The 14,518-nt window shown below is 41.4% G+C and overlaps 1 protein-coding gene across 4 annotated transcripts in view; it reads left to right on the forward strand.

Annotated features, from left to right (window-relative positions):
- Positions 1-14,518, forward strand: part of COL11A1 (collagen type XI alpha 1 chain) — a 236,045-nt gene that overhangs the window by 56,087 nt on the left and 165,440 nt on the right. For all 4 annotated transcript variants that reach the window (XM_054037965.1, XM_054037966.1, XM_054037968.1 and 1 more), the window contains exon 5: positions 3,245-3,373. In XM_054037965.1, coding sequence (XP_053893940.1) covers positions 3,245-3,373 — 129 coding nt within the window. The remainder of the gene's footprint in view (positions 1-3,244; positions 3,374-14,518) is intronic.

Consider the following 14,518-nt stretch of genomic DNA (forward strand, 5'->3'; position numbering starts at 1 on the left):
GTCTGGCGCCCACCCGGCAACATGTGCGACTCTTTCGAAGGTCACTAGGAAGGACTCAGGGTCATCCTGTGGTCCCATCTTAGTCAGTCTTACAGGCAGGGTGAAACGGGGAGCCCCATCCGGGTCTCCTGGCTGGGGCCCCGCAGGCCGGGGCAGAGCGGTTGCCAACTGCTGTAAACACTGTTGCTGGAACTCCCAGTTTTTCACCGTCAGGTCCTGTATCAGCTGCTGCTGCTGGGCTCCCAGCTGCTGGACGAGCTGCTGATGCTGTTGGAGATGGGCGGCCTGCTGCTGCTGTTGCTGCTGAAGCTGGGCCGCCTGCTGTTGCTCCTGGCTCTCCGTCAGGAGCGTGAAAAGCTTAGTTAAATCCATGTCTCCTGTGGGGGACTGCTCCCCCCCGGTCCCCTTCTCACAGGGGTCTGGGGCTCGTGCCCACATCCTGGGCAAGAGGTCCCCACTTCTGGTACCACGTGTAGTAGTTTTGGGCTGCGGTTCGGCCCTCAGCGGGGCTGTGGGGTAGCCCACCACCTCGCTACAGTCAGAAAAGAGCCCCGAGCCCTCAATCAGGGCGGGGCAGTAATCACACAGTCAGGCAAATACCCAGGCCTTTAAGCAGGGGCTGGGTCAGAGTTTGTAGCAGCCCAGGCCCTAGGTCAGGGCGGGACAATAATCAAATAGTCAGGCAGGCAGCCAGCCTCTCTAGGCCAGGGGAAAAAGGGGGAGTCTGCCACCCAAGAAGTGGGTGGCAGGGGGACGCAGGCCCTCCCACTCCACTGCGTCCCAGCCCGGGGCCCTAGCAGCGACGGAAGTTCGCTGCTGTCAGTGGGGATCCTGGCTGCAACACACTGACATCGGCTATGGCAGTGCAGCAGCCAGACTGGGGTCGGCTGCCCCCGGGCTACTTCCACACTCCCCCTCACACTCCCCCACACTCCTATGTATGGTACCTGGGCTGTCTTAGTGTCGTCGGTGCTCTCCACCAGCATGGGCTCCTCGGGGTAGGTAGCAAAGGGCAAGTTCGGCTCCTCCTCGGGGTAGCTGGCACGGGGCAGGCTTGGCCAGTCCTCCTCGGGGTACCTGGCACGGGGCAGGCTTGGCTAGTCCTCCTCAGGGTACCTGGCGAGAGGTAGGCTCGACCGGCCCGGTGAGTCAGCAGGTCGCTTGCGGCCTGCGGCTGTTTCCCAAGCAGGAGCTCGACCAGGGACGTCTGCTCTCTCCGCTGGCCTGGGCTCCACTGAGCTCTGCAGGCGGGCTTTTATACTTCCGGGTCGGGGCCATGACCTCGGAGGGGCGGACGCCGGACCCGGTGGCTTCGCCCACATTGGTAGTAGAGGAGTTTCGGCCCTCAGCGGGGCTGTGGGGTAGCCCACTGCCTCACTACATATGTACTTGGAAAAATTTTCAACTACTGTTAATTTTTAAAAAATCGCTATTAAGAGGTTTACAGTCACTTTGAACGCTTTGAGATAATTGTGAATTTTCACAGCTCTTTTGTAAATTTTGCATTTGCAATATTTTATTAATTTATTAACTTGCAAAAGCAAACTGGTAAAGGGATTTTTTTCATTTTTGTAAAAATAGAATAAAATGTTATTGTTAAGGTACATGTTTAAAAAATATCAAGTGATAGAACCACCCAAAAACCCCTAAATTCCATTTCAGGAAAAAAATTGTACTTATGGGATCTGTCCTAGAACATATGCTAAGTTTCAGCAAGATTATATTTGTGCCTGAATAATAAACCCATGAAAATAGGATTTTACAGTGGACATGTTGGCAGATTTTCTTTAAGTACTTTAAATGGTGTCACTACATTAAGAAATAAACTAGGAAACCAGAAAGCTTGCCTTAAAAAATGATCAACATATGACTCTTGCAGGGGCTCTCAGCAGTGCTATTTTTGCTATCCAAAGTAGTGGGTCTTTTCTGGTATGATGTTGTTTTTACACATTATACACAGGGATAGATAAGAAAATAACATTCTGTGTTAAACCGTTAGAGTGTTTGTTATGATACATTTCATATTGTATTTTCAGATATCACTTATTGTAGTTCCATTTCTCATTGAAAGAGACCATGATTGGGTTTGATTTTAGCTTTTTTTTTTTCTTTTTCTTTTATTCTCCGTTTTGTAGTACAGTTGTGATACAAACTATTGGAATTACAGTGCTGATCGCTTGCATGCTGAGCTTCATGCTGGCAGTAGGAAGTGCCCCAAATTAAATCCTAGGAATTTAGACTAGTTGTTCCCACTGACCAAGTATGAAAACTACATGAAAATGATAGCTCAGGAGTTGTATCTTCCCAGCCCCCTCACTTCCAAATAGATAAAATGTTCAAGCAGAGATTTACAGCTAGTCCAGTTGATATAAATTTACGTAGCTCTTCAATCTGACCAACAATATTTGGTAAAGCTGTCATTCAGAATAGCAGAAGCAATATATACAAATACTGTAAATGTAATTAAGTCAGAAAACTTAAGGATGAATAGCTACTATGTATCTGTTGTCTTTGGTAGATTACTGGACTATAAAGACTAATGAGGGAGGAGTGGCAGGATCAACTGTGAATTAATCAAAGTGCAAAAAAAAATAAGATTAAAACAATAAAGAAGAGCTTTATTTGCTTGAGGGTGTTACAAGCAGATCAATTCCTAATAAGTTGAGAATGTATTTCTTAATGATTTTACTGATATCATAGGAATTTTATTTTGCCTTTGAAACGCATTAATAAGTCCCATTAACAGTTATGGGAGCTGAATGTGTTTACTGACAGCAAATGAGACTCCAAGAACATGTCCTCAACTTGGAGTTACAAAAAAACTGTGTTATGTTGACAATAAATTTTTTTTGATACAGTAAGTGGATTAAATGCAAATATATTTCATCATATCAGTTATTCACAAATGGTTTCCCTTGATTATTTTGCTATGAGTGGTGTGTGACTTTCACCTAGATGACATGTTTTTGCTCCCTGACTGGATAACCAAAACATTAAAAACAAGTGGAGGAAAAAAAAGATTTCAAAATGGCTGTTCAAAAAGTTCTAGAATGCACTCCTGGCCTCATTCAGGTCAATGGCAAAAAAGTCTAAATTGAAATTAAGTCATCTATAGATTATTTAAATATTATTTAATGCATATAATGAAGCATCTGATATATGCTTTACACTTCCTGTTTTCTACTGTGACCTGCAATGATGATATTTGTTTTTGTTAATTTAATCTATTTATGCTGATCTGCAGGGTGATATCCAGCAGCTGTTGATTGTAGCCGATCCCAGAGCAGCGTATGACTATTGTGAGCATTATAGCCCAGACTGTGATTCCCCTGTCCCCAATGCTCCTCAAGCTCAAGAACCTCAAGTTGATGAGGTGAGTAATCACTCATGTATTACTAGATTTATTGCACATTAGTGGTTGTGCTGGATACATCTTACCTGGGGAACATTTAATTACAGCTAAAGAGCATTCATTGTCCTGGACATGCAGGAAAAAAGACAAAATGCAAGGGAGGAGGTTACAGGGGGGTGTATGTGTGACTACTCAATACCTGTTTATCTTTGGCATTTCCAAGGTGCTTATCACTATGGCCATGGCTACAGTTACAAGCTTACAGTGACACAGCTGTACTGTTACAGCTGTGCTGCTGGAAGAGCGCTCGTTTAGCCACCTTATGCTGGCGGGAGAGAGCTCTCACATCGACCTAATTAAATGAGCTCAATGCGTGGTGGTAGCGTCTCCCACCAACATAGCGCTATGCACACCAGCTCTTATGCCAGCAAAACTTATGTCGCTCGGGGTGTGTGTGGTATTTTCACACCCCTGAGAGACAAAAGTTTGGACAACATAAGTGCTAGTGTAGACAGGCCTATGGCATTTAAGCACCAGCATATTCAACAGAAGTTTCAACTGAGTGTTTGTTACAATATGCAGCATCATGAAGTTCGTTTAAAAAAAAGGTTTAGCAGTTTGAGTAGTAAATCTTTGTTTACTCAATTATAGTTATTTTCTTCTCCTTGTACATCTATGAGCAGGTTTTCAGAGGTGCTGAATATCCTCAGCTGCCAATGAAGTCAATGGAAGCTGTGAATGCTAGTCAGCACTTGCGAAAAATCAGAGTAAATTAGAGTACATAAAACTTCCAGTGGCAGTTTCAATGAATAGGGGTATATGCATGTGTACATACAAAGTTCCTGCTGAAACAAAATTCCAATAATTTTTTCAACCAGCTCTTCTAACTGTAGACACTGACAAGGATAAAGCAGACTAGGTCGTATTTTCTTGACAGGCAATAACTGTTAGCATTCACAGAAATGGGTAGTCATTGTGGGCCATCCTCACTAGTGTAAATAGGAATAGCTTCACTGAACCCAAGATTATTATATTGGTTTACACCAGCTGAGGGCCTGGGCCTCTGTATGTTACATACATTCTGAATATGTGTCTCAGGATTTGTTTAGAAAGCTTTCCATTATAGCCAGGAGTTGAAAAGTGAAATAGTTTTTCCCCTTGAAACTAACATTCTAGCAGAAGAAAAAAATGTAATTAGATGTCCAGGGGAAAAAAAAAGACTTTACCACTGATGATCCCATCAGGGTGGAAAAATGCATATGGGATCTCATTCAATTAAAAGGAATAAATAGTTTTCACTGAACTTGGCAGTGGCCAGTCAAGATACCCTCATTTTTATGAGAGCTGATTGGTTAACATTGTTTCAACCCACAATTTTACTGACCTGAGAGGAGGTAAATGTTAGAAACTTATTATTTCCATTTGTGACTGTTTTCAGCCAGTCGTGACTCAGGATTTTTCTCGTGTATGGAACAATTTCAGTTAGTGTTGTTATTAATTATTTTATTATTATTATTATTATTATTATTATTTGAAGAAGAAAGCCTCCTGTTGATATTCTGTAGGTGATAGATGGGGGAAAGATGGTTTCTCTCTAGAGGGCAGAAAGCAACAAATAGCAGAAAACAGAGGATTGGCAATAGGAATGAAAAGTGTGGTATGATTTTTCACCAGAACTTCATGAATTTCATCAGTGAATCTGCTTCACTTTCCATGTCTGGTGAAAAACCTACATTAGTTCTGTGCATTGCCTGCTTTCTAGGAGTAGGCAGAAGAAAATTAAAAATGAAGGGCCAGGTCTTCTGCTGGTGTAAATCAGAATACCTCCCTGGACTTCAATGAAGCTACACCAGCTGAATCTCTGGTTCATTAGGCCTCTGGAGGCTTTGGGTATCTTGGTAGACTAATGATGTACTAGTGTGATGTCCTTACAGCTGGGTGTGTGACTGAGAAGTATCAGTGTAATGAGTTGCTCTCTTGGGGCAGCCACTACAGTTGCTTGCAGTCTCATTCCTTAACATGCACATAAACATTTTAAATGTATTGACCTCCCACCAGTGGCTTCTGTCAGACGTAGTCTAGCTGGATGCATTTTGACACTAAATTAATTAAGATATTCACATTAAAAACACAATTAGACAACACAACCCCCTTCCCTCCCAAGAGTCATCAGAGGTCACACACCATATTACAGTTTGGGGCCTCCAAATCCTCAGTGTGTTTGCAGATTGGAATTGTGCTTTGAACTTTAAAAAAAAAAAAAAATCCAGATATGTGCAAAACAACATTATCACCTAACATCACCGCTCCCTCTCCAGGACAAGAAATAACCCATTCCTGAGAAGGAAGAATTGTAGGCGCTACTAGAAAGCAGGGAGATCATTTACAAGACTCTTCTCTTATCTAAAGAGATAAGAAAAGAGCTCGAGTTAGGGGTTTTTTAAGTTATTAGAGCAGGCTTCTGTGGTAGATCAGATTTTCCCATAGAAAAATGTCCTGCATCCCCACCACCCTAACCTCCAAAGCAGAATCTGCTCCTTACTAAGGCTAGCATGGCCCACAAAGTTGCCTTTTTTCCCCCTGGCTCAGGCTACTAGAGGTGGAAACTAGGTCTCCTGTCCAGCCATGTGTCCTGTGTGCACCCACAAGAGCCCTACTGAAGTCACATGTATAATCGAGGCCTAAATCTAGAGTGTGAATACCTACTGGGTGTGGCTGCTGCTGAATTATTAGATTATAAAACATCATTTATAAGGGATGTAACATCTGCCATGTGAAGCAGTGCCCAGGGTAGCATGTGCATGCTCTCCATCATGAATGAATATAAAATTATTGTCTTAATTGCCCGCAGTCATAATATTATGTTTATAGTATGCCATAGCTAAAAGTTAGAGCAGCAGCAGCTGTTGGGAGATAGTATTCACTTGTAGATTATACAGATGTATAAACCCTTTTATTATAACTGTAATACCGACACGAATGCACACTTATGTATAGTTACATCTGTGATCATACACAGTAGATATGTATTTAGTGTATCCTTTGATTGCCAAACATAATCCAGTAGATTGAGAAAGGATCATACAATTTAAAATGGTTTTGCAGTATTCCACTTGAACACAGAGTGGAGGCCTTTAAACTTGTTCAACACTTAATGCAGCATTTTGGCCCAGTCCAAGGCCCACTGAAGTCAGTGGGAGTTCTTTTAGTAACTTCAGTGGCCTTTGCATCAGGCCCTCACAGTTTGATGTCTTGTTCATTTGCTTTTGATAAGGCCTCTCATTCACACTTTGGTATTTAAAAATAAATAAAATAAACAAGCATTCCTGGGTACTTGGAGGTTTTGCACTATGTCTAAAAAAATGTAACATTCATAAAATAAAACTGGTATCATGACATTGTAAAGTGAATTAAAGGGACAGAAACTTAAAAAAATTAAAGAAAATTTTCACTTCTGGCTGTCCATTTAGTGCTGGAGTCCTGCTAGTGACTAAAAAGGACATATGGTCTACCAGCTGACAACCAAGAGTTCAGACATGCAGTTTTGCTCGCGTGAAAAGTCCCAATAAAGTCAATGGATTCCTTTAAAATGTACTATTGGCAGGGGTGGCTCCAGGCACCAGCGCAGCAAGCGCATGCCTGGGGCGGCATGCCGGTCACCGTGAGGGCGGCAGTCAGGCAGCCTTCGGTGGCATGCCTGCAGGAGGTCCGTCGGTCCCGCGGCTTCAGTGGCAATTTGGCGGCAGGTACGCCGAAGGCGCGGGACCAGCAGATCACCCACAGAAACGCTGCCAAATCCGCATGACCAGCGGACCGCCCGCAGCTGTGCCACCGAAGGCTGCCTGACTGCTGTGCTTGGGGTGGCAAAAAACATAGAGCCGCCCCTGACTACTGGGCATCTGAAATAATCATAGAAAGTCAGCAATACTATTGTTGAGATTGAATGACTTTCATACCAACAGTTCTTGCCTGACCTCAGTCCTAGATTAAATCTAGATTAAGAAAATTGACCAAAACTAATTAATGTATGTACTGTTAGAAGATATAGAAGAGACAGACCTGCTTGAATTTATCAGGAGTATGTTGCAGGACATCATTACAGGAACTGATACTTTGACCAGAGCAGAAATAGACAAAAATGTGCACTTGTAGAGTACTGTAATATATCCCCAATATCAACTACAAAGACTGGAGGAAATGTCTGTATTCCATGAAAGAGAACCTAAAATGGGGATAGGGTAAATGAAGTTTGTGCTGTTGCACCTAGAAAATTAAAGCTCATTCAATTTGATACCACACATTTCTTCACTAACACTTCTCTGAAACCTCCTGAGTTGTCCATAAACAGGAAGATTTAATCAGGGAATACAGATGAATTTGTAGACCACTGGAAGAAATATCTGAAGAACAAATATCTGATAAGAAGATGTAAGCCTTAAGTGACCCTGAGAATTTACTTTTGACCACTATGTGACCTCTACAGCATAACAACCATTTGCTCTTTTACAACTAGTGATTTGGAATATCAGTTTTGAATTTGTCTCAGATGAACTAACCTGAGAGTTTGACTCTGCTCTAATCTGTAGATTTATTGGTTGCTGATTCTGAATGACTGTTTTTTTTTATGCTGTTTTTAAGTAGAAGTAAAAAAGAAAGAGGGGAGCAGGATTAATGCTCAAAGCAGAAGAAAATTGGGGTTTAAAGATGTATTTTTTTTATCAATTTCTTGACCTTTTGGAATCTTCACACACAGTTCTTGCATAATGTTTTGGTGCTAGAAAAGGGATAGTTAATTTCCCAATTTATTTTCTTCACAACTTGGAAAGTTTTTCTTTTTTAGCATGTGCAGGGTGAAGTCTTACTTTACAGGAGTCACCATTAAAACATCTTCATTTGCCAATGGTTACCACAACGGTATCCAAGATATCACCAGTTTTCTCTATGCTTAGTCCAGGAAATAACTGCAGTATCTAAACACATTGGTAAATATGGTGTATTTTAAGTGTGTAACGGGTGTGACTATTTTTCTGTGCCCTTGAAATCTCCTAAACTTTGCTGTTCGCAGAGACTGGCTGCCTTTCTGTGTGCCGTTTAGGGTAGACTGTTCTGGAGGTAAAACATAAAATGTGCTGAAACTTTGATTTTACTCTTTCTTGTTTTGTTCTAAACTATCTAAACTATATGTCAGACAAACTGAAATTTACTGTTTCTGTATGTGGAAACATTACTGTAATTGCTGATTTACTAATGGGAATCTCTATACCCCCTATTAATCTGTTTTTTGCTATTGGTTGTTCTTTTCTGCTCATAAAGTGTACATTAATTTCTGCTGGTTTGTTGTAACCATCTTTTTGATAATTACCCTCCATGCTTTTGGCTGTTTTTGGTACCTTGGAACATATAGGCGGATTAGGGATCTTTTACTTTTAGACTTGGTGAATATTGAGTGATGGCCTGTTGTCATAAAGCCAATAAAGTATACACAGAAGTTAATTTCCCTAACTATGCAGAAGCTGTTTTCCCCTCTGCCAGAAAAAAAAATCCTGATTATGCAAAATGAAGAGGGTCCATAGCGGCATCTCCCAGATGGACCATAACCAAATGAAAACTAAGTGGATGGGACAGATACATAGCTCTGGCTTTGGTTCTTAATAGTTCTAAATAAGGGGGAGTCACTAGATCTCATTTGAAACAGAAAATCAGGTTGCTTCAGGCCCACCATTAATAAAACTATTGGGACTGTTGATATCCACCAGAAAGTATCCTTATCCTTCCATCTTGAGATACACTCATTGTGTTTCCTGCCCATATTTGATGGTGAAAGTTGGGTTTTTGAGAGTTCACAGCATATTTGGTGACATTAGATAAGGGCTCTTTTTGGGGGGGAAATAAATGAAGCTGATACTGTGCTGGCTAGACAGCTTAGAAAATGGGCCTACAATGTGTTGGGGTAGAAGTAGGCCATGAGACTCTGAGGTCGCTATGTGGAACCTCCCTTCTGGCTTTCACTGGAGGGATTAGGGAGGTGGGAGGATCCTTACCTATTAAGAGCAGACAAAATAAGGGAGAAAAGCAAAGAAAAAGAGAGGAAAGCATTTCTGTAGGAGGTGAGGGTGGAGTGGAAAAGAGAGGGGAGCTTTCTGTACTTCCCATCCCTCACCTTAGAAGCCTAACAAACATTACACTCCTTCTGAAGGGGTCTAGAGATTATTGCAGTGTCAGCAGAACATTTGGATTGTACAATATGGTGAGATGGTAGGGGGCTACTAGCCCAATCTATTCAGAGATATTACAAGGGTGTTTGTGGACATACCTATGAAAAATTAGCCATTTATATTAAAGACACATTCTCTGGTGTATATGTTTTTTTTTTTTTTTTAAGTTTTCCATTTCATCGAAACCTGCTGTATATGATTTCATGTTTTAGTCCTATATTGGGTTATAAGATTAACTTACTCTACCAGTAAGTTCCAAATAATGCCAGTCTCCTTGGAGAGAATTTCCAATAAGATCTCATTTCTTTAGGATACCAAGAAAACTAGGACATGTGTTATATTAGTGATGCAAACTTCACACATAACTGAATGACTTTACTGTTTGTTGAGAGAACCTCCTTCATACTGAGTCTATACTTCACGTAGGAAGAGATTCAATATTAGGACCAGATTATGTCAAAGGGCCAGAAAGAAAAATCTCTGCCTGGTATTTTCAAGGGGGCCTAAGGTAGTTAGTCACCCAAATCCCTTGGGAATTCAATGTGAGTTGGGAACCTAACTTCCTTATAAACGCTTTTGAAAATCTCATCCTCTGTCTTTTGTCAAAATCTTCCCTAAGTCCTAAATGAAAATGTATTAAATTCAATTCCAGCTAAATCATATTAGACTGGCCACAGCCACCTTACAGAAATTAGAGAAGAAAAAGACCTATTCAGACTTCTATTCCATCCTCCTCAATGTTGGATTGGTCCCTGTAGTATATTTTCTAGTGAAGTGTCCAGGCTAGTCTTCAATGGTCTCAGCTATGAGAGTTTCACTTCTTCCCTTGGGAGATTATTCCACAGCCTAATAAATCTCACTGTCTCACGTGTGCTGTAGAAATTGTTCCCAAAAGGGAGCTCTGCTTCGTTTCTTTTGGACCTGTCCCAAATTCATGGAGTTTTTTTAAAGAAATGAAATGTATTCTCTCAGTGATATGTGCATAGAAGCAAACATGCAAATAGCACCTATGCATGCTGTCTTGAAGACTCCAGGCATCCTTTTTTACCTTGTTATTTTAGTCTACCTTCTTTCTACCTATTTTAGTCTATCTTCTGTTTTGATTATTAGAAAATCTGGTTTTCCATGGAATAGGGTGAGGCAAATTTTCATGTCTAGCATAGGATCTTCATCCATACTTGGAGAACTACAGTTAACTAAATTAGCAGGTGGTAGAGATAACAAACTTTCTAATTCTGAACAAAAATTCGGAGACTTTTTTTTAAGGCAACGGACTTAAACATTGTAAGTATTTTGGTAGCCACTGATAGTCATCTGCTTATTTATGGCACCTTCATCTCCACCATGCACATTGCCTAGGCAATGTGATGCTAAGACTGTCTTTAGGTACATCTCATTTAGAACTTTCCCGTCTGTCTTAGGGGTGACAACCGCTGCCACCTGTGCTTGTATCTGTTGGATTTTTAAAAATTCTCTCATTTTGCTTGGCATCCCTTCACTATTTTATTTCATTTTATAAAGTTCTAATATTCCTTGAATTGTTCAGAGAGATCTTTGTTCCTCTTTAGCTAGCGAGGAGGCTTCACTGACTCTCTAGAGATATGTCAATTTGACCGTATCACAATATTTTGTTCTATAATATGGATTCCTCTCTCTCTATTTTCATTTGGCTCCTGCCTTATTTGCGGTGGTTTTATTAATTGTTCTCTGTCACCAGTTGTAGGTTTGGTTTTTTTTTTCACAAATGAAAGTTGCAAAAATTTACAGTTGATAGAAATTTTTTTTAAACTTCCAAGTAATTTCTGGACTGACAGCAGAAGAATCCATTTTTAAAGTAAGGTTCATCTCACAATTTTTAAGCCATTCCTACAGTCAGAATCTATCTTGCCTGCTGCTGTTGTTCTGGTGCCCCTTAAATTCATTTGATGAAGAAAACAGTGCATTTATTTAACTGAAGCTGCATGACAATCTGGTCGTGTAATATAATCACCCTGCTTGCTCTGGTAAAGAAAGCATGAGGTCATAATGGAAAGATTTTGTCCCATCAAGGAACAGCAGGTTTTATTCTTCATTGGACTTCTATGAAAACACCCATATGCAATAGTCATTACAGGAATAGCTCTGCTGTAACTATTGGTGGTCTGACCATGCAAGAGAAAAGAACAAAAGAAAATTGCATTCTGCTTGGAATGTCTGTTACTATTGTACTGAGCTCCAACTGTTGTCCCATTTGGCAGTCCTAGTTGCACTTCAGACACCACTACCATCCTCTCTGCAGTATCAAAGTGAAATCACTGGTGAAGATAATGATAATCATTAATATGGGACTGAATAAACTCCATTGTTGCCGGTGTGCTGAGGAAACTCATCTCTATTTCTTTTTCATCAGACCCATATATAGCCCTGACAGGCCTTCCCAGTGTGCACCCAGAGTTGAAAGCCATTTGATAAAGCTCAACCTGGACAACACGGAAGTAAATTGCTCAGCTGTGACAGGTGTTTTTTGTATCTGTGGAAGTTAATAACCATTACACAAATCGAGGGTATTTGCCTGACCATTGTCAAAGTGACTCACAATCATCAATATTCATTAATGCTTCTAGACCCTTAGATTCCATCACTGGCCAGAAATATCTTTCTTTCGGAATAGCTGGCAATGAAAATTATTGTCCTTCTTTTCACATACAGTCTTCATTTTTGTCATCCATACCTTCATTCCCTCTAAGCTAGACCTTTGCAATAGACATTCTCTGGGATTATCGGCAAAAGCCACTCAGAAGCTCCAATTGGTCCAGAAGGCAGCTGCCTGTCATCTAACTAAACTATGCCAGCAAAAGCATATCACATCTCTGGCTCACTTTCTGTGGTGACTGCCAATAACGTCCCAGGTGAAATTGAGGGTACAGATCACAATTTATAAATCCTAAATAGCGTAGGCCTAGATTACCTGAAGGCTATGTCTGTATCTGATCTATCTATGTATGGGTAACTTCTGCTTTTCTAGAATGGTGAAACTTGTAGGATGTGACAAAACGGAATTCTCAATTTTCAGATGAAACCTTTGAAAATTGCTTTCATCACAAACACATTTAAGTGCAAATCTGACTACATTTAGAAAGAGTTGGAGGGGACATCACTTTGCCCAGACTTTCACTGATAATGCAATATGAAATTCTGGGGACTTGGGCCTGCATTTTCGAAGGTAGCCACTAACTAAGTATACTTTGATTTCTGGGGTCCAAATTGAGACATATAGTGCCAGATCTTCCAGAGATGTAGTATACCCACACCTCCAGTTGATGTTAATTGGAAATAAAAATCAGGCCCCAGGTATCAGAAACTGAACACTCAGAAATGGAGGCATCTAAAATTAGGACAGGTGACATGTGGGGGGGTCACGTGCCCCCCAGATTTTTGCCAGAGTTTGCTGGCTCCACTCCCTCCCTGCAAGACAGCCACTGTAGCTGGCAAGCTAGGAGCTATGGCCATGGGGAGAGGAAGCAGCAAACAGCTGGGAGCTTCAGGGAGAGCTGCTGTCTCTCCCCGTGGAGCTAATACCTGGAGCTTCAGGGAGGGGCCACTGAAGGTAAGAGGGGGGCACGCCTGGGGGGGCATGACTCAAGCTGTTGGGGGAATTGTGCCCCCTCTACTCTCAGCAGGCACCAGTCATCTCTTGCTAAGTGAGTTGTAGTTTCCATTGGTGGGCAAAGGGCATTCTGTGGGGAGATCATATCTTTAAGATTCATCTTTAGTAGGAGGTGGTGTAGAGACACACTTTCCTGGGGGAGCACAGGGAGGGATTGTGCCTCAGAGAGCATCTCTTTAAGATGGGATACACCCCTTTAAGATTCTTGCATGGTGTCAAGTATCAGGGGGTAGCCGTGTTAGTCTGTATCTACAAAAACAACAAGGAGTCTGGTGGCACCTTAAAGACTAACAGATTTATTTGGGCATAAGCTTTCGTGGGTAAAAACCTCACTTCTTCGGATGCAGAAGTGAGGTTTTTACCCACGAAAGCTTATGCCCAAATAAATCTGTTAGTCTTTAAGGTGCCACCAGACTCCTTGTTGCCCTTTAAGATTGTGCACTCCGTGACTCTTGGTGTAGCTGACTTTGTGTAGTGGGGAGAAGGCATGTTCCCCTCCACTGGTTGTGTAGTGTGCACCCCTAGAATTGTACAGAGGAAGCAGTTGTGTGCAAGGCGAGAAGGGTGGAGTCATTGAATACTCCCACTAGCCTTTCTGTATAAGGGCTAGACACAATCTAATTTAATGTGTGCCACATGTTGACCACATCTCCTGACATGTGTCCCCAACTCCAGAATGCCCTTCTGAGGCTCCGTAATATCACAAAAAGCCTACAGACAGGCATCTCTATGGGCTTGAGGTTAAACTGCACCAGGGAGGAAAACTTACACCCACATTTCTCATCTACCTATGTACTTTCTGGTTTGCGAGCCTGCATAGCAATGGCAGACCAAATGTGGCTCTGTTGTTTTGAGAGTAGAGCATATTTAAGGAAGGTTTCATTTTCATTAGTGGAAAGGAATAAAACATAAATCTGAAAAAGTAAAATATTTTCCAGTTGATTGTGCATGATGTAACAGAGCCCTCCACATATCCATGCTTTTGTGTGTGGATTTTCTAGTTCTCATTCATAAATGTCTGGCTTTTCAAACTGCGCATCTGGCACCATCTATAATTTACTCACCACACTCCTTTTTTTATGCTAACATACTTGGCACAGATTTTTTCTTCCCCCAGTCAACATTTCTTTTGAGTTTGTGGCCTATGAAGAACGTTCTCTAACCCGCTCTTGTAATTTTATTAACCCCATAGTTGGCACAGGCCTGCATAGCTTTACCTTCAGAAACGCAATCGTATTGACATTTGTATGTTAATTATAATACTAAGCAAAATTCAATTATATTTGAATTGTTAAAAGTGCAAAA

Source organism: Malaclemys terrapin, chromosome 8, assembly GCF_027887155.1.
Source record: "Malaclemys terrapin pileata isolate rMalTer1 chromosome 8, rMalTer1.hap1, whole genome shotgun sequence".
NCBI lineage: Eukaryota > Metazoa > Chordata > Testudines > Emydidae > Malaclemys > Malaclemys terrapin.